This window comes from Heptranchias perlo, chromosome 6 (assembly GCF_035084215.1).
Source record: "Heptranchias perlo isolate sHepPer1 chromosome 6, sHepPer1.hap1, whole genome shotgun sequence".
Lineage (NCBI taxonomy): Eukaryota > Metazoa > Chordata > Chondrichthyes > Hexanchiformes > Hexanchidae > Heptranchias > Heptranchias perlo.
In genome coordinates, this window is record NC_090330.1 from 85,543,895 (window position 1) to 85,564,112 (window position 20,218).

The 20,218-nt window shown below is 45.3% G+C and overlaps 1 protein-coding gene across 1 annotated transcript in view; it reads left to right on the forward strand.

Annotated features, from left to right (window-relative positions):
• The window catches only part of dct (dopachrome tautomerase), a 48,007-nt gene extending 28,067 nt beyond the window's left edge, over positions 1–19,940 (forward strand). Inside the window, 3 exon segments of the mRNA XM_067986719.1 lie at positions 7,177–7,315; positions 14,574–14,775; positions 19,768–19,940. Of these exon segments, the coding sequence (XP_067842820.1) occupies positions 7,177–7,315; positions 14,574–14,775; positions 19,768–19,940 (514 nt within the window).
• The last annotated feature ends 278 nt before the right edge of the window (positions 19,941–20,218 follow it).

The following is a 20,218-nucleotide window of genomic DNA, read 5'->3' on the forward strand; positions in this document are numbered from 1 at the left end:
CAATAACAGAGAGAGAACATTTAAAAGGGGAGGAAATGACTTGCGATCTCTAACCCTGTATAAAGAGGATGCCCTCAAAAGCTTGAGAAGGTGGCCAGGGGGGTATGGAAATGTGGAAGTAGGAGAGAAAAGAAGAAATAGAAACTAAAAGCAGCAGAAATTTGCCACAAACCATGCCTCCAGCTCAGGGTTTGTGACAAATTTCTACTGCTCTTCCTTCTCACCCTATTCTTTCATTCACTTACTGCCAACAAAGCATACACTAAAGCCCATTATCATGTCATCTGTGAAAGTGCTCAGAAGTCACTCATTCTCTCCCTCTTGATAGACTTAAATATATCCATCCTGAGATATTTAGTCAGTGAACTACATGATAGTGCATTGTATCTGACACACACGAGTGCGCAGGAGCAATTGGTGGTGGTGGCACAGGAGGAAAAGGATGAGCCGTGCAGCCTGAAGGGCCAGCTCGTATCCCACGTTAACTGGGGAACTGTACCTCACAGGAACTGTTTTTCTGTGTTGTCAGCCTGCTTGTCCAATATTCAGTCCCGGCTGATCCCGCAGTTTCCTCCAATTAAGCATTGGGAAGACCGAAGCCATCGTCTTGGCAGCCCCACCCCACAAGTTCTATAATCTCGCCACAGGTTCCATTCCCCTCTCCAGCCACCATCTCAGTTTGAACCAGACTGTACGCAACCTTGGCATCCTATTTGACCCTGAGCTAATTTTCCTCACATCCTCTCCATCACAAAGACATCACCCGTCTCCACCCCTGCTTCAGCCCATATGCTACCAAAACACTCACCCGTGCCTTTGTCATCTCCAGACTCGACTATTCCAATGTTTTCCTGGCTGGCCTCCCATCTTCCACCCTTCATAGGCTTCAGCTCATCCAAGGCTTTGCTTTCCATATCCTAAGAGTCCTTCATTGCCTCATCCCTCCCCATCTCTATAACCTCCTACAGGCCGAAAACCCTCCGAGAACTCTACGTTCCTCCAACTCTGGCCTCTTGTGCATTTCCTACTCGCTTTGCCTCACCTTTGGCAGAGTCCACCAGCCACATATGTGAAACCTTACATGATGGTTTCGTAACACTGCAGTGCACTATACAGCATGTGGCAGCTCCAGGGATATCTGCAGTGAATATTCAGAGGCTCATAAGAGAGGCCCTAAGTGCAATTGGTATTTCTCACATTGATACTCAGACTCCTGGCTTGGAGGATGGAATGGGCTATCTTTTCCAGTGTTCTTTGGCTTGATGATCAGTTAGTAACAACCATGAAGCACGGCTTCACGGATCTTAGTGAGGCTCTTTGACATAATGGGCATCATTTTAGCACCCGCTATCGGGTGCATTCCTGGCGGGGGGGCTCCGAAAATCGGAGAATCCTGGAGCGGGACCGGAGCCCGGCTCCAACCCGCCCACTTCCGGGTTCCCCACTGACGCGCCGGCGCTCGCGCGCAGCCCCCGCTGGTGGGAATCCCGCAGGCAATTAAAGCCAGCGGGGTTCCACTTGACAATATTTATCTTGCTTGTTCAGGACATTAAATGACCTGATTAAGGGATTATGTGAGGAGGGGTGAGATTTTATAGAAAACTAGGACTGTTTCCCATACTGGGGGAAACACTCCAAGTTCAAATGGACGTGTTGCAGCTGTCAGCCTGTGGCAGCTGCAAAGGTCCATTTGACAGGTGGTGGGGGGAGACCCTCACTCATTGCAGGAGGCCACTTTGTCGCTTGGGACAAAGTTTGGCCTCCATCACCCTCCTCCTGACAATCAAAGTCACCAACTTGCACACTTACCCCGGGGTCCAGAGACATGTACCTACCTTGCGGACCCCCTCAGATGTACATCTTCCGGATGGGGGCCGCCGTAGCTGCAGTCATGACCTCCTCGGAAGGTGAACAGCATCACCAGCCTCACCAGCCTCGCCATCCACGCCGTCCATCTCTGACACGTGGAGCTCCACAACAGAGTGCTGTGACACATCCACCTGCACAGCAGGAGGGAGGGCGACCGCAGAGAGAGATGCGTCGCAGAGGGCACTACCCTCGCCACAGGGTCCACAGACCGAGGCTCAGCTTCCTGGACCTCTCTGAGCAGCAGTGCTCACGGAGGCTCAGAGTCACTCGACATGTAGTCGTGGACATCTGCAGCCTCCTTCATGCCGAGCTGCTCCCGGCTGGCCTAAGCACTATCATCTTACCTGTCGCTGTCAAAGTCACCACTGCCTTCAACAACTTCTCCTCCGCATCCTTCCAGGGTGCCACCGGGGACATCGCCGACGTCTCTCAGCCGTCTGCACAAAAGAGCCCTGCAAATACACCTACACCCACTCTGCAGTGACACAATGGGTGGCATTAGTTGTGGGTCTTCATAGTGATCCTCAGGAAAGGGCATTATTGCACAAACCAGACAAGATTCGCAAAGATGTGGCAGTAGTGGTGCCAATATAATATGTAATGTGAGTTGGTCAGAAATTCAATATAAGTAACAACCATGACAAACCCTCAAACACCCTTGTGCATCCCCTTCATGCTCACGACATGTTTGCCTTACGCTGCCTACTGCACATATGTGATGCATGCCCTGTGGCTGCAGCACAGGTAGTGGCAGGTTGAGTGAGGCTGACCGTGAAAGAGATGCACGAGAGGGTGAGTATGAGATAGAGCCATGAGATTGTATGAGGATTGGGTTGAGTGGTAGTGGCGGGATGAGTACTAGCGAGGTGAGTAAGTGCAGGTAAGATGAGGATGAGGTTTGAGTGGGTATGAGGGGTGATGTGACAGAGTAGTGTTGGCAGTGCAGAAGGAGGTGTGGGGTGGGGGCGGTGATGTAGCAGATGGAGTGTAGGGGAATGAGTAAGTGTACTCACTTTGGCTGACCTACTGAGGTCATTGGAGCGCCTCCTGCACTGTATGCAGGTGCGTGATATGTTGGTGGTGCAGGTGACCTCCTCTGCCACCTCGAGCCAGGCCTTCCTGGTGGCAGAGGCAGGCCGCTTCCTCCCGCCCGCCGGGGGGAAGATCTCTGTCCTCCCCCTCCTCCTCACCCCATCTATTGATACCTGGAGTGAGGCATCATTAAACTGGGAGCAGCCTTCCCCCTGGGCTGCTCCATGCTGTAATTTTTTCTAATTGTTGCAGCATCTGTCAGTGGAGGACTGCTCCTTTAAATAGAGCTCCTCCAGCTGACAGACCTTACTGTGCATGCGCAGCCCGCCCGACGCGCAGATCAGCAGTGGGGAACCCGGAAGACCAGGTAAGTGGATCCAATTGGGCTGCGATCATGCGGGCGGCTGACTAATTTCACCGGGCGCGTTACCCACGTGCCCAATAGCCCCCCCGCCTTGAACCCGCAGCCCTGGTAACATCGAGCCCAATGTCATGCTGTTCAGTGGCCATAGTGAAGATGCACTATGTAGCAGCGGCAAGGATGGTATGGGCACAGATAATGGCGCTGTCTCGCAGGATGCCAACACATTTAGACCTTCCCAACAGCCCTGTACAATGCATGCACAGGTGCCAAAAAGCATGCAGGCTCAGGCTACACATACAGTTGCAGAAATGGTGCAGATTCACCTTGGTTTCTGGGAGGCAAGAACTATCTTAATCCCTCGAAGCTTCTATGCACACAGAGCAGCCAGCCATCTTGCGCATTCCGGCCACTGAGGTAGCACATAGGCAAAGCACCAGGTTTAAAAGCACATCCATCATCCTACTTGACCCTGAGATGAGCTTCCGACCACATATCCGCTCCATCACCAAGACCGCCTACTTCTACCTCAGTAACATCGTGCATCTCTGCCCTTGCCTCAGCTCATTTGCTGCTGGGACCCTCATCCATGTCTGAGTTACTTCTAAACTTGACTATTCTAATGCTCTCCTGGCCGGCCTCTCATCTTCCACTCTCCATAAACTTGAGCTCATCCAAAACTCTGCTGCCCGTAACTTAACTCACACCAAGTCCCATTCACCCATCACCCGTGCTCACTGACCCATATTAACTCCCGGTCCGGCAGCGCCTCGATTATAAAATTCTCATCCTTGTTTTCAAATCTTTCCATGGTCGTGCCCCATCCTATCTCTGTGTCCTCCTCTAGCCCTACAACCCTCCGAGATCTCTGCGCTCCTCCAATTCTGGCCTCTTGCGCATCCCCAATTTTAATCACTCCAGCATTGGTGGCCATGACTTCAGCTGCCTAGGTTCTAAGTTCTGGAATTCCATACCTAAACCCCTCTGCCTCTCTCTCCTCCTTTAAGATGCTCTTTAAAACCTATCTCTTTGTCCAAGCTTTTGGTCACCTCACCTAATATCTCCTTATGTGGCTGGGTGTCAAATTTTGTTTGATAACGCTCCTGTGAAGCGCCTTGGGACGTTTGATCACATTAAAGGCGTTATTTAAATGCAAGTTGCTGTTGTTATTGTTGTCACACAATGTCACCAAAACAAAATACTCTGGAAGCGAATGCCGGGCATTCATATAAGATATGTTTCATTATTAAAACTCTGGTTGCACTGAAGTTGATATGTGAGAGGAAAGTGTTCTTGCAAAGGTTTACAAGCATGTTGCACCATGTGACATAAATTGGAAATTTTGAGTTGAATAGAAATGTAAAGCACTGTAAGTAAAGACATATTTGTCGAGGGCATGGAGAAAATGCAGACAGGACTGTCAATACTGTGTGAACATTTCCAAGTTAAGAGAAAATGCACTATAGGAGAGCTTGACGAATGGCGCTCACAGCCAACAATCACTTCTATTCTACATCTTCTTCAGACCTCACCTGTTCCTCTTGGTGGTGCTACTGCACCCAGTTTTCCATTTGAGCCTTCATAATCGTGACACTTTGCAAATTTGTGCAGCATGCAGGAAACTAACTCAATTCTTGAAACCTTATCCAGGGTATACTGCAGGATGCCCTCAGATCTATTCAGGCAACTGAAGTGCTGCTTCAACATTCTAGCAATTACTTGGATGGTTTCATACACCTCAGTATACTTGTGTATACTTGTGTTTACCTGATGTCTTTGGATACTAGGAACATAGGAACATGAGTAGGCCATTCAGCCCCTCCTGCCTGCTCTGCCAAAACAGCTGCCTAGAAGTGAGCATTGACTTGGAGAATGCAGCATTAATGGTTGCGAAAAAGCTGAGCATTAAGAGAGTAGAATCTTTTCTTATTCATGTAGATAGTGGCATTGGGTGAAGAAACATGTAGGACCACATGGGTGCAATCTATAACTCTCAGATCTTTGGGAATCCTGCCACTATTAAATTACACAGCCCTTTCATGCTGTAGTTGATTATCCAAGGAGAAGGTGATGAAATTTCTCATGTGCCTTGGTCACTTGCTTTACACAACTGGGGGCAGCTGATCAACTTATGTTGCTGATGTCCACAATGGCAGCCTATAATATTCCTGAAGCATGAAATTTAAGGGCTGTGTGACGTTAACAGCAATTGGCAATGCCGTGCCTGTGGAGGAGTTTGGCTGCAGGCCTGTTTGGATAATATGGCATAAATCTCACAGCATCCCTTGTAACTCACAGCCTTTTCAGGCACTGCTCCTGTAACAAATGGAGCTATGTGCACCTCTGTTATAGATTGTGGTGTGTGAGTACCAGCAGATGCCTCTTTTGGTCTTCTTCCAAAAATACAGGCTCCTAGAAACCTAAGCGACAACAGAAAAAAAAGAAGAAAATGGTGCAGAAATGGCCTGAATGTTGTTCAATGACTCTTCTTACTGGACCCTTTAGCTAACTCTTTATGTAATGTCAGTCCTTAGCAATCCTGGATACCCATTTTACTCACCTGGATAGATCATTCACTGTTATTCATGTACGAACATCAGGAAATATCATGAACGTCAAAATAACATCTTTGGAACTTAATTTAAATATTCAATATGTTTCTGGCAGCAGCTTCTTGCAGTTCTCAAATATCCCACCAAAAAGGCATGCGATGTGTAAAATAGGTAGAGATTTGGCATGATGGATCTCCACCCTCATTTTCCAATCAGTACCGATCACTTTGTGTTGAAAATTGTACGTTAATGATTGGAAAATTGACCCTAGTGTGTACATGTTGGGGGGGGAGGGTGGAGATGGGAGTGGTATAGTTGATGTATGATGTCTATAAATAATGACCATTAAAACCATCGCTCCAACAAAGAGCTTCCAATATTTGACCAATACATAGAGTAAAAAGTAAAATCTTCCCTAAAGATCTTTACAGAAACAGGTGTAGATGCATTGTAATATGTACAGAACTGAGAACCAGATGTGCCTGCACTGATTTCTGAATGTTCAGTGGAATTTAATGTGGCTCTACATGCTTGATATCCTTCGCAATAACCAGAAGCATTATATTAATATTGAATCCTTTGATGCTAGCACAGTCTTCAAAGGGCTAACCTGCCACAAACTATTAATGTTTTTCTGAAATGGCTTTTTTAAGGCTGTTTCCAATTTGTGCTCTGTGAAGATAAGATTTTTCTGAATGTACAGGAATAAATATCGTAGAGTAAAAGTGTTCTGTTGCAACGAAGCTTGGGTATTAAATTATTTCAGTGTGGTTGACCAGCTGAGGGAAAGGGTTAAAGTTGAAGTTTTGAAAGTAAAAGGAATTATCAGTGAGTGATGAATAGGTTGCTTAGGTTAGAATTCAGGCAGCTCCAGCTAAATTGCTAGCCCCTAGACTTACAATACTTTGTTCAGAAAGACTCATTCTCCGATCCTGTCAACAAAATTTGCACAAGAATGCTTTTAGAGACTGACAATATTAAATCTTACTACTCAGAGCTCACTTTAGACCCCTAGTACTATATTATTGGTTGGGTGCATTGTAGGAATCCAGTTAATGTCATTATAAAGACTTCTTATGATATGAATGAAAAGCTGCACGCTACTTGAAAACAATTTTCAAGGTTTTGATTTGCAAAACTAAGACCTACTGTGTCACTGCAGTTTTGTAATGTGGAGCCCATTGTCTTGCATAGCCCAGCCCTTCTTCCTCTTCGCCCCGTTCATTAGATGAAAACTAAATCCTGAGCAAAATCGCTCATTTAAGCACTCCTAGAGTTAGTGGGAATTCCTGCTGTCTATAGATTTGTCAAACTTTGCATTGTCATGTCGTACTGTGACTAATAACCTGGTTTTTCTTTCAGAAATACTCTTGAGGGATTTGATACACCAGATGGTGAAATTGTCTCTGGTGAAATTCAGAGTCTTCATAACCTTGTCCATTCTTTTTTGAGTGGAACAAGTGCTTTTGCACACTCCGCAGCAAACGATCCACTTTTTGTGGTATGTATTTACCTCACCTAAAATAATTGCTATGACTTCCATATAAGAAATAGGAACAGGAGTAGGCCATATGGCCCCTTGAGCCTGCTGCACCATCCTACCTTAACTCAATCAGTTACAATATAATTATTGCTTTGCCAATGGCAACAAATGTCCTGCTGTGTTCATTTATTTGTGCAGGGATTAAATGGATCACTTCAGAATGCATGATTTTTCTCCCTTAAGGTTGTATCCTCAGTGCACTTGTACTACGCTGCTACTTGTTAACAGCTGAAGTTTAATAGTTGTGCTTTTGTTTGTTACTCCTACCGTGTTACTATAGGAGTGCTGTAAACTTGTCATTGTGTCCTTCAGTTTCACAACTTTAAGGTGTGCATGTGAGAATTGAAATGGTTGAAGATTCATTTCACTGAAGGGAATTACTAAAAACTTCAGTTTTTCAAAATAGAATCCAGCACACCACCATGGAGGATAGAGAAAAGAGGTGGGGTTAACTAAGAATGTTTCTGATCCATGAGTTAGAAAAAATCATTATTTGTTCTTTTCTGTACATGTCTGGAATTTGTGAACTTTTTATGATCCATAACATTTAAGTTGAAAAAAATAATAGTTAGATGAAATCCTTTGTTTTCAAAACCTATATTTTCCATTCTGCACAGCTAGTGGTCCTGGTATGGAACAGGTGAGCAGGATCTAGGAAGTCGGGCGGGGAATTTCTTTTGCAAGATCTCTGCATAATTTGCCTCGCATACAATATTCTGACTGTTCTTTGCGGTCAGTCTAAAGTATGCATAAGCTCATTTAAATATTAAAATATGTTGAAATATATTTAAATTAAGCATTCTCTTTTCCTATCTGGAGTGGGCATCATGGAAGCTCCATGTGTGAATGAACTCTTAAAGGGGCAAATGATTTTTTGGATTTTTTTTATTTCCAGTTTTCCTGTACCTACGTAGCGCTGGTTTGTAAAAAAAAATTACATTTGTTTTTTTTTGTATCAGCTCATGTAGGAATATTTATGTCGAAACAAAAAGCCAAAAATCTAAATGTAATTGAAATATTTACAAGACCAACCAGAGAGAAAGGGGCTCTTGCAATACAAACTTTCACAGGACGAACATGGCATCTAAGTGCAAGCTACAGAGTTTTGCACCAGTAGCCAAGTCAAGTTGATGGGTAATGATTTCAAAGATCCTGAATATAATATTTTGTGCTGGAAGTTGGATAACACAAAAGGCATGTCAGGAAGATCAGCGGGCACCATAGAATCATAGAATGGTTATAGCACAGAAGGAGGCCTTTCGGCCCATCGAGTGCATGCTGGTTCTCTGCAAGAGCAATCCAGCTACTCCCATTCCCCTGCCCTATCCCCGTAGCCCTGCAAACTTTTTCCCTTCAAGTACTGATCCAATGCCCTTTTGAAAGCCGCAATTGAATCTGCCTCCACCACCCCCTCAGAGGCAGTGCATTCCAGATCATAACCACTCGCTGTGTAAAAAAGTTTTTCCTTGTATCACCTTAGGTTCTCTTGCCAATCACCTTAAATCTGTGTCCTCTGGATCTTGACCCTTCTGCCAATGGGAACAGTTTCTCTCTATCTACTCTGTCTCGACCTCTCATGATTTTGAATACCTCCATCAAATCTCCCCTCAACCTTCTCTGCTCTAAGGAGAACAACCCCAGCTTCTCTATTCTAACCACGTAACTGAAGTCCCTCATCCCTGGAACCATTCTAGTAAATCTTTTCTGCAACCTCTCTAAGGCCTTCACATCCTTCCTAAAGTGCTGTGCCCAGAATTGGACACAATACTCCAGTTGTGGCCGACCCAGTGTCTTATCATAATTTCCTTCCTTCAGTACTCAATGCCTCTATTTATAAAGCCCATGCTCCCGTAGGCTTTTATAACCGCTTTCTCAACCTACCCTGCCACCTTCAACGATTTGTGCACATATACCCCCAGGTCTCTCTGTTCCTGCACCCCCTTTAGAATTGTACCCTTTAGTTTATATTGCCTCTCCTCGTTCTTCCTACCAAAATGTATCACTTCGCACTTCTCTGTGTTAAATTTCAACTGCCATGTGTTCGCCCATTCCACCAGCCTGTCTATGTCCTCTTGAAGTCTATCACTATCCTCCTCACTGTTTACTACACTTCCAAGTTTTGTGTCATCTGCAAATTTTGAAATTGTGCCCTGTACACCCAAGTCCAAGTCATTAATATATATCAAGAAAAACAGTGGTCCTGGTACCGACCCCTGGGGAACACCACTGTATACCTTCCTCCAGTCTGAAAAACAACCGTTCACCACTACTCTCTGTTTCCTGTCACTTAGCCAATTTCATATCCATGCTGCCACTGGTCCTTTTATTCCATGGGCGTCAACTATGCTGACAAGCCTGTTATGTAGCGCTTTATGAAACGCTTTTTGGAAGTCCGTATACACCATATACACTCTTAAAGGGCAGATGCCAGACCAGCCATACATGTCATTATGCCACCAACAATATCTGAAGGCCTCTCACACCTACCTGCAGGGACTGAGGACAACTGCCTCTGCAGACTCTGGGTCAGTAGGGATCCAATGGCAGGGTTGTCTCATCTGCTGTCAAGGTCATCAGCACTACTTCCTTCCAGGTCAACATAGGGATCATCTGCAGTATCATCCAGTGTGCTGCTCACACATGTCAAACAGGTGATTGCTGCAATGATCAGTATTTTCAACTCTTTTCCCACTGAATAGCATCAAGAGCTGTCCAAATTCATCACACTGCTGCATTTCCCAAAGTATAACAGCCATATTGTTATTCTGGGAGTAGCTTCCTGCTCCTTTTCTGCCACCACCACTTGCTCCTCTACAGCTATTTCCTCCAACTCACGAACCATTCCTTAAGATGTGTACAGTTGTGCTGGTGCTTGAAAATGTTGGTGAGAGCGTGATGAGGTGCTTTTACTTTCTGGACTGCTGACAGATTCCTCTGCCAGGGCTACAAGGGCAGAATTCTGCCTCCAGGATATGCCTTCAATCAAAGGTGATTTTACAAGATAATGGGGGAGATTTTGAGGCCTCTCACCCTGTAGAAATGGGGTGGTAGTGCCCCAATAAAGGTGGGGAATGACTGACAGCCCTTTTCCTGCTGATGGTGGCAGTACCTATCTTAGCCAGGGCCTACTGCTAGGCAGCCGGAGTGCCCGCCTGAGTCAGGCAGTAGGCCCTTTTAATATGCTAATCAGGGTCCTATGATGTACATACAGGTAAGTTTTTATTTATTTTTGTGGGGCCGGGAGAAGTAGGAGTGCTCACTGGCTTTTGACCCTCACCCCACCCACCCCGGACCTACCCTTTTCTGGGGCTGGGCTGGGCTGGGCCGGCCTCAGGGCCCCCCGATATCACACTGCCTCACTGCCAGTGGGCTGCCCCCGGGTGCCTATTTTCTGTCCACAGCCCACCAACAGTATGGTATTGATGCCTGGCCCTCAAAATGGACCGAGCCTCCTGTTGGGAGTATTAGGCAGCCGACTGCCCGAACACCACTCGGGGGCAAAATCTATCCCATCGTGTCTGATGGTTGTGTTTATACCTGTGTGGGAGTGAGTGGGAATGAGACATGTGCTGGATAATATTAGCCTTGAGCTTAAGGAAAGACCATCTCATGCTCCCCCACTGCTCTTGTATGCGAGGATGTCCATTGTGGTCACCTCTAAGGGAGTCAAGGACTTGTAATTTTTGAGTCTTCTTCCAGTTCCTGTCTGTTCCTTTTTCTGACATGTCATCTTGTTGAGCAAGCAGGGAAGTCCTCGTTGACATGTTATACAGGTTTCAGGTAGAAAATGGGGTTAGAATTGGTGATAACTAACAGGAAATAGATTGTAGTTAAAGTTTCATTTTACTGTAAGTGTAGGATTAGAATTGCGATGTAAGAACATTACATCCAGATAGGCAGATACTATTCTGTTACGGTTAGCATTGATAACTTTGCAGTTTCTTCCATTTTTAGGTGTTATAAACATAAATCATAAAAGGTAACGGAAAAACAAAGAGTATGACAGATGTCAGGTTGATAACACAAGTGAGAACCAGGCAGAATACAGAAAGTTCAGAGGGGAAGTGAAAAAGGAAATAAGAGGGGCAAAGAGAGAGTATGAGAATGGACTGGCAGCCAACATAAAAGAGAATCCAAATGTCTTCTACAGGCACGTAAACAGTAAACGGGTAGTAAGATGAGGGGTGGGTCCAATTAGGTACTATAAAGGAGATCTACTCATGGAGGCAGAGGGGATGGCTGAGGTACTAAATGAGTACTTTGTATCTATCTTTACCAAGGAAGAAGATGCTGCCAGAGTCTTAGTAAAGGAAGATATAGTTGAGATAGTGGATGGGCTAAAAATTGATAAAGAAGAGGTACTCGAAAGGCTAGCCGTATTTAAAGTAGATAAGTCACCCGGTCCGGATGGGATGCATCCTAGGTTGCTGAGGAAATTAAGGGTGGAAATTGCAGAGGTACTGGCCATAATCTTCCAAACATCTGTAGATACGGAGCTGGTGCCAGAGGACTGGAGAATTGCAAATGTTACACCCGTGTTCAAAAAAGGGTGTAAGGATAAACCCAGCAACTATAGACCAGTCAGTTTAACCTCAGTGGTGGGGAAACTTTTAGAAACGATAATCCGGGACAGAATTAACAGTCACTTGGACGAGGATGCAAAGCCAGCACGGATTTGTTAAAGGCAACTTGTGTTTAACTAACCTGATAAGAGTTTTTTGATGAGGTAACAGATTTGGTAGATGAGGGCAATGCAGTTGGTGTGGTGTATATGGACTTTCAATAGACGTTAGATAAAGTGGCGCACAGTGGGCTTATCATCAAGATTGCAGCCCATGGAATAAAGGGGGCAGTAGCAACATAGATACAGAATTGGCTAAGGGACAGGAAACAGAGTAATGGTGAATGGTCGTTTTTCGGACTGGAGGGAGGTGTACAGTGATGTTCCCCAGGGGTCAGTGCTGGGACCACTGCTTTCCTTGATATATATTAATGACTTGGACTTGGGTGTACAGGGCACAATTTCAAAATTTGCAGATGACACAAAACTTGGAAGGGTAGTGAACAGTGAGGAGGATAGTGATAGACTTCAAGAGGATATAGACAGGCTGGTGGCATGGGCGGACACGTGGCAGATGAAATTTAACGCAGAAAAATGCAAAGTGATACGTTTTGGCGGGACGAACGAGGAGAGGCAATATAAACTAGAGGGCACAACTCTTAAAGGGGTACAGGAAGAGAGAGATCTTGGGGTTTATGTGCACAAATCAATGAAGGTGGCAGGGCAGGTTGAGAAAGTGGTTAAAAAGCATACGGGATCCTGGGCTTTATAAATAGAGGCATAGAGTACAAAAGTATGGACGTCATGATGAACCTTTATAAAACGCTGGTTTGGTCACAACCACTTCAGGACCGCACTTCAGGAAAGATGTGAAGGCATTAGAGAGGGTGCAGAAGAGATTTACTAGAATGATTCCAGGGATAAGGGACTTTAGTTTCGTGGATAGATTGGAGAAGCTCGGGTTGATCTCCTTGGAACAGAAACGGTGGCGAGGAGATTTGATAGAGGTATTCAAAATCATGAAGGGACTAGACAGAGTAGATAGAGAGAAACTGTTCCCAGAAGGGTCAAGAATCAGAGAACATAAATTTAAGGTGATTGGCAAAAGAACCAAAGGTGACATGAGGAAAAACTTTTTTTACACAGCGAGTGGTTAGGATCTGGAATGCACTGCCCACGGGGGTGGTGGAGGCAGATTCAATCGTAGCCTTCAAGAGGGAACTGGATAAGTACTTGAAAGGAAAAAAAATTGCAGGGATACGGGGAAAGGGTGGGGAAGTGGGATTAGCTGGATTGTTCTTGCATAGAACAGACACGGACTCGATGGGCCGAATGGTCTCCTTTCGTGCTGTAACCTTTCTATGATTCTGTGAAAATATTATATTGGAGCAATCCGAGGTCATTGTCCAATGTTATACATGTTATACATGTCCTGTCTCTGGGGTAGGGGTCATTTTTTGAAATTATGCAGGAACCTCAAAGACTGGCAGTATATATCGGAAAATTGCAGATGTTCATTATTCTCTGTCCACATTGGTGGCTTGAACATGGAAAATGTGTGCCTCACTCTAACCTGACTCAGTTTTATTCCTTCTGTCATTGGTAGAAGTTAATACATTGCATTGTGACTTATAAAATGTGCTTTTAGTCATTCATAATTGCTGCTTCATCTTTGTTAAGAACATCCAGTGTTAGGGCATGATGAATAATGGATTCAAGATTAATAACGGCTAATTATTCAGGATTTGAATATTTTATAACCAGTTCCAGTGCAAATCTGCAAAATTAGATCTAATAACTTCCCCCCACAAACCGACACACACCTCTCCAAAAAGAATTAGATAGACAGTAGAATGCTATTTCTTGCATTCTAAGACTTTTCATCTCCTGTAGTGACAGCTGTCATGGGTCACAACCCAAAACTATGACTTTGAATCAAGCTTATAATAGCATCAGCTCTTTTGCTACTGTTGGAGGCAGTTGAACTAGCATGTATCACTTCAGAATCAAAGGGCTTGATCTTATTGGTTTTAGTGTAGAAAGGTGTGTTGTTAGAGCTACCCCGAGAGTTGTGGGTCAACACTGAATACGTCAGGGCTGGATTTTCTCAGCATTTCAGTTGGACCCCTGCTGTAACTCCAGTGGGAAACCAGCAGAACTGCTCAAAAAAAAGCTGGGACCGGGATACTTAGTTGGGAAACCATGGTTGGCCTTGTAAGGGATGGAGACCCTCTCCACACTGGGCAATGTCACTTCGCTGGCTCATAAGGGACTCAGTGTAAGACTGGAGGCCAGTACGGCAGGTCAGATAGCTTGCTAAATTGCATTTTGATAATGTTCAAAAGCATAGTGCAAGTTGTAGCTGGGTAGCCTGCAGCATAACTTGGATCTTATCAACTGCTGTTTACACTCTACAGGTTTTCAGACTGGTAGTGCAGCATAGTAGCAGCCTGAAACGAATGATGCAGCTACCTAGCACTATTCTGAACTGCGTACTAATTTATAGAGTAAATAAAGTGTCTATGGTTTTTGCCATTTGTCCCTGATCTTTTGGCCTATGTGCCTGATTTTCAAGCTTGCAACTTGACAAGTATAGTGAAGGTAACCTTACAATTGGAAGAATTATTCACTCTTTCTATCTTTTCATTTTAATAGGTGCTACATGCCTTTACTGATGCTATTTTTGAAGAGTGGATGAAACAAAACAGTCCTTCAATCGGCGCATGGCCTGAGGAGATGGCACCTATTGGGCACAACAGGCAGTTTAACATGGTGCCATTTTTCCCACCTGTAACCAATGAGAAGCTATTTGTACCTTCAAGTGATCTTGGCTATTCATATGCAGTTGAATTACCAGGTAGGTTTAAAAAGTAAAATGTTTCTATGATTTAATTATTCTTCTTCCAGCCAAGAGAAATATGGTCTGCACTGTGATCTTCTCCATAATAAATGTCCAGCAGGGGACATAATTCAAATGGAAAACCAATTCTTAGAAGGGAATTTTAACCCCCCCCCCCCCCCCCCCCCATGATAGGTGGGCAAGGGCCGGGGTGGGGGGTTAAATTGTCAAAAATGTGTAACCCGACCCCAACCCACCACGGCAGGTTGAGGGGTGGCTGAGAAACCTACTCTGGAGAGGCGGGTCAGTGATTTTAATATTTAAATGAGGCTGCGTTCCTCAGATTTTGGCAGCCATTTGAACTTAACAGCTGCGGGCCAGGTTTCCAAGGGTCAGGAAACACGGCAGGTGAAGGGAGGCGGGAGCTGCCCGATCCAGCGGGTAAGTGATTTTCCAGTACTGCTTGTGGGCCAGGAGGAGCAGGAGTCCTTCTCCCCGATTCCTCAAGCTAACCTGCCGCGATCTCTGCCTACCGACCCCCCACCATGATCTTCAGACCTCCCCCACAACTGTAATGAGGTCTGGAGCTGAGTGGTCCTGACAGTACCCAGTCTGAGCATCGATGAGCAGGTTATTGGTGAGTAAGTGCTGCTTGATAGAAGAAGTCGGCAACAGTGCTATCACTTTGCTGATGATTGAGAGTAGGCTGATGGATGGCACTTGATCGGGTTGGATTTGTCCTGCCTTTTTTGGATAGGACATACCTGGGCAATTTTCCACATTATTGGGTAGATGCCAGTGTTGTAACTGTACTGGAACAGCTTGGCTAGAGGCGCGGCTAGTTCTAGAGCACAGGACTTCAGCACTACAGCCGGGATGTTGTTGGGACACGCTCTCTTTGCTGTGTCCAGTCCACTCAGCCTTTTCTTGACATCATGTGGAATGAATCGAATTGGCTGGAGACTGGTATCTGTGATGGTGAGGATATCAGGAGGAGGCCGAGAAGGATCATCAACTTGCAAATGCTTCAGTCTTGTCTTTTGCACTCACGTGCTGGGCTCTGCCATTGTTGAGGATGGGGATGTTCACGGAGCCTCCTCCTCCCGATAGTTGTTTAATTGTTCACCACCATTCATGACTGCATGTGGCAGGACTGCAGAACTTTGACCAGGTCTGTTGGTTGTGGGATCATTTAGCTCTGTCTATAGCATGCTGCTTCCGCTGATAGTATGCATGTAGTCCTGTGTTGTAGCATCACCAGGTTGGCACCTCATTTTCAGGTATTCCAGGTGCTGCTCCTGGCATGCTCTTCTACACTCCTCATTGAACCCGGGTTAGTCATCTGGCTTAATGGTGATGGAGGAGTGAGGAATAACCAGGCCACAAGGTTACAGATTATGGTGGAATACAATTCTGCTGCTGCTGATGGCCCACATCATTGTCTCACTGATGTTCAGTTTTGAGCTGCTAGATATGATCTTAAACTGTCCCATTTAGCACGGTGGTAGTGCCACACGACACAATGGAGAGTGTCCTCAGTGTGAAGACTGGACTTGGTCTCCCTCCACAAGGAATGCGGTGGTCACTCCTACTAATACTGTCATGGACTGTCCTGCATCTGCGACAGGTTAGATTGTTGAGGACGAAGTCAAGTAGATTATTTTCTCGTGTTGGTTCTCTCACCTCCTGCCCAGTCTGGCCGTTAAGTCCTTCATGACACGGCGAGCTCGATCAGTAATGGTACTACCGAGCTACTCTTGATGATGCACGTTGAAGTCCCCCACCCAGAGTATATTCTGTGTGCTTGCTACCCTCAGTGTTTCCTCCAAGTGGTGCTCAACACGGAGAAGGACTGATTCATCAGCTGAGGGAAGGCGATAGGTTGTGATCAGCAGGAAGTTTCCTTGCCCATGTTTGACCTGAAGTCATGAGATTTCATGGGGTCCGGAATCAATGTTGAGGACTCCCAGGGCCACTCCCACCCGACTGTATGCACTGTGCCCCACCTCTGGTGGGTCTGTCCTGCCGGTGGGACAGGACATATCCAGGGATGGTGATGGAAGAGTGTGGGATGTTGGCTGATAGGTATGATTCTGTGAGTATGACTATGTCAGGATATTGCTTGACTAGTCTGTGGGTCAGCACTCCCAATTTTGGCACCAGACCCCAGATGTTAGTGAGGAGGACTTTGCAGGGTCAACTGGACTGGGTGTGCATTTGTCGGTGCTGATGCCTGGGTCGCAGCCAAGTAGTCTGTCCAATTTTGTTTTTTGTATTTTTTAAAATTCATTCATGGGATGTGGGCATCGCAGGCAAGGCCAGCATTTATTGTCCATCCTGTGGATGGTACACACTGCAGCCACAGTGCGCTGGTGGTGGAGGGAGTGAATATTTAAGGTGGTGGATGTGGTGCCAATCAAGTGGGCTGCTTTGTCCTGGATGGTGTCGAGATCCTTGAGTGTTGTTGGAGTTGCACTCATCCAGGCAAATGGAGAGTATTCCATCACATCCTGGTGAGCCATTCGCCACAGAATACCCAGCCTCTGACCTGCTCTTGTAGCCACAGTATTTATATGGCTGGTCCAGTTAAGTTTCTGGTCAATGGTGACCCCCAGGATGTTGATGGTGGGGGATTTGGCAATGGTAATGCCACTGACTGTCAAGGGGAGGTGGTTAGACTCTCTCTTGTTGGAGGTGGTCATTGCCTGGCACTTGTCTGGAGCGAATGTTACTTGTCACTTATCAACCCAAGCCTGGATGTTGTTCAGGTCTTGCTGCATGCAGGCTCGGACTGCTTCATTATTTGAGGGGTTGCGAATAGAGCTGAACACTGTGCAATCATCTGCAAACATCCCCACTTTTGACCTTATGATGGAGGGAAGGTCATTGATGAAGCTGCTGAAGATTTTTGGGCCTTGGACATGCCCTAAGGAACTCCTGCAGCAATGTCCTGGGGCTGAGATGATTGGCCTCCAACAACCACTACCATCTTCCTTTGTGCTAGGTATGACTCCAGCCACTGGAGAGTGGTTTGCTACAACTGACTAGGCCATGTCAAAGGGCAGTTAGGAGTCAACCATGTTGGTATGGGACTGGAGTCACATTTAGACCAGATTGGGTAAGGATGGCAGGTTTCCTTCCCTAAAGGACATTAATGAACTAGCTGGGTTTTTATGACAATCCAACAGCTTCATGGTTATTGTTACTGGTACCAGTTTTTATTCCAGATTTTATTTAGTTTTTTTAAAAAACTGAATTCAAATGCACAAACTATTGATGTGACCAACATGAACTCTGAGTAGGCCCAACTGAGGACGATGCTTCTTGAGGCACTGTTATGAAATGGATGGCTGAGTAAATGTGGATTATTGATTTAGGAATATTTCTTCAAATGAGGATTGAACTCCATGTATTGTAATATTCATCCTCTCCTATGGTATTCTCTAGTCTAATAAAGCTGGCATTTGAGCACAAGACAATCCCTCAGGCGCTGCGCAGTGAGATCATACAGAAACCCTTTGTCACATTTTAGGGTTTTTATGCAAGCTATTCTCATGGGTTCAGCATCATTGTTCACTCCCATAAGTGGACTTCATATCCCCTATGATCCAGAGAGCATCTTTTTCTGCCCATTAGCTAGTTAAACAATAACATGACCCAAGGATCATAACAGAGAACCTTTGCTCCATATGCTGGCTACTGAAATATTACACAACGTCACCATGTGAATTTTCCTCTTTATGGAAGGCGCACTGAATAAGCACTACCGAGATGAGGCAGTTTTCAGACATTTAGTTAGTTTATTTACAAAAATGGTAAATGAATAAATAGTATTCCACAATGAGAACATGTTTCCTACACTTGTGAGGTTATGAAAATAATAAAGATGCAAGTTACATTATCTCTAAATATGGGCTTACCTCTCCAGCTTAAACTCGTCAAAGCTAAGCTTGTTCAGACTTTAAAATTCTCACTCTCAGCAAAAGACTGTGTGTGAGTGCTGCCTGTCCTTCAAACTGTGTGCAGGCAATATGATTTGATTAACCCAGAATGGTTAATTCACCATTATCGAATGAAAGCAATCTTTACTGATGGCCTAAGATGCTTATCAGTGAATGTACTCATATCAGCCAACTGAACCCTGGGGGTTTACCCATTGTTCACAGCTACAGTAACCCATATAAGTAATAGTGATGTTGGTATCGTGTTTGGAATTGACCTGTTGTGACCACCACCCCCTCATGAGAAATCTTGGGTGACATACATGCCTAGCAGTACAGAAATACTCTTCTAATTCAGGCAAAAAAAATGATTTGCTACACTGTTTAAAAAGAGAGATTTTTCTTTGGCTCCAATTCCAGAAGGTCCTTGGGAAAGCGATCAGAGGCCGAAGAGCCTGGAGGTTGGGGTCGTGGCCGGTGGGGATGCGGGGGAGATCAGGGGTCGGAACCTGGGGGGAAACGATTGGAGGTCGGGAAGCTTGGAGATCAGGGTCGAGGAGGTGTGAGGGAGATCGGGGTGAGGGGAGGAGATTGGGGGGGAGGAGGTCGGGGCCAGGGCTTGGAGGTCAGGGACCTCGGTGGGTCAGGAGATCAGAGGTCAGGATGGTGTTTTACAGGTAAGTAGCTTACTTTTTTTTGCAGGCGATCGTCAGGTTTGGTTTCCTTGAGTGCAGCTAGGACAAACCAATGTTGCAGCGAGGACATGAAGCAGGCGTTAGGTCCCTTATTTGCATATGAAAAGGACCTAATGCCTGCTTCAGGCGTGGATAAAAGATCCCTCTTGCTTGTCCTTACCCAATATGGCGGGTGGCGCACTTCCGGTCGAAAGTGTGCACGCTTTTCCTGCCCACCATTTTGGGCACTTAGGCTGTGTAGCATCTAAAAAATGAGTGCTATGCGACCTAATTTCTAGGCCCAACTCTGTTACATCTAATGATGAATAATCCAGCAATTTTAAAGACTTCATTTTTATGATTATGAACATCAACTTGTTTCATGGAATCCACAGAACCTGAAATTCCCTTTGGTACCATACTTGGTGTGGCCTTCACTGGAGTCTTTGTGGGCCTCGTCTTGTTGCCTATACTAGTGATGATAATTACGCACCAAAGAAGGAATCGAGGCTTTGAACCCTTGTTAAATGCAGAGTTTTCCAACAAAATGTACACTGAAGAAGCTTAGTTCCTGCAATTGTTCACTACTATGATCCAACTATTAGTGCTGTTAATCTGTTATCCCTATTGCAATAGAGAAAATTGCATATAAGCATGGCCGAGAACATTTTAAAATTCTAGCTAGCCTTGTGCTGGCTGTGCAGTTATCCATTACTCTCAGCTTAACATCTGTTTAATGTGTCAATAACCTAATATTGTATTTGATTCTTAGCATGATCTTCTGCTTGTAATTGGCTTATAAATGATGAGAAAAGAATAGTTTCGTTAACTGTGAAGGGAAACTGT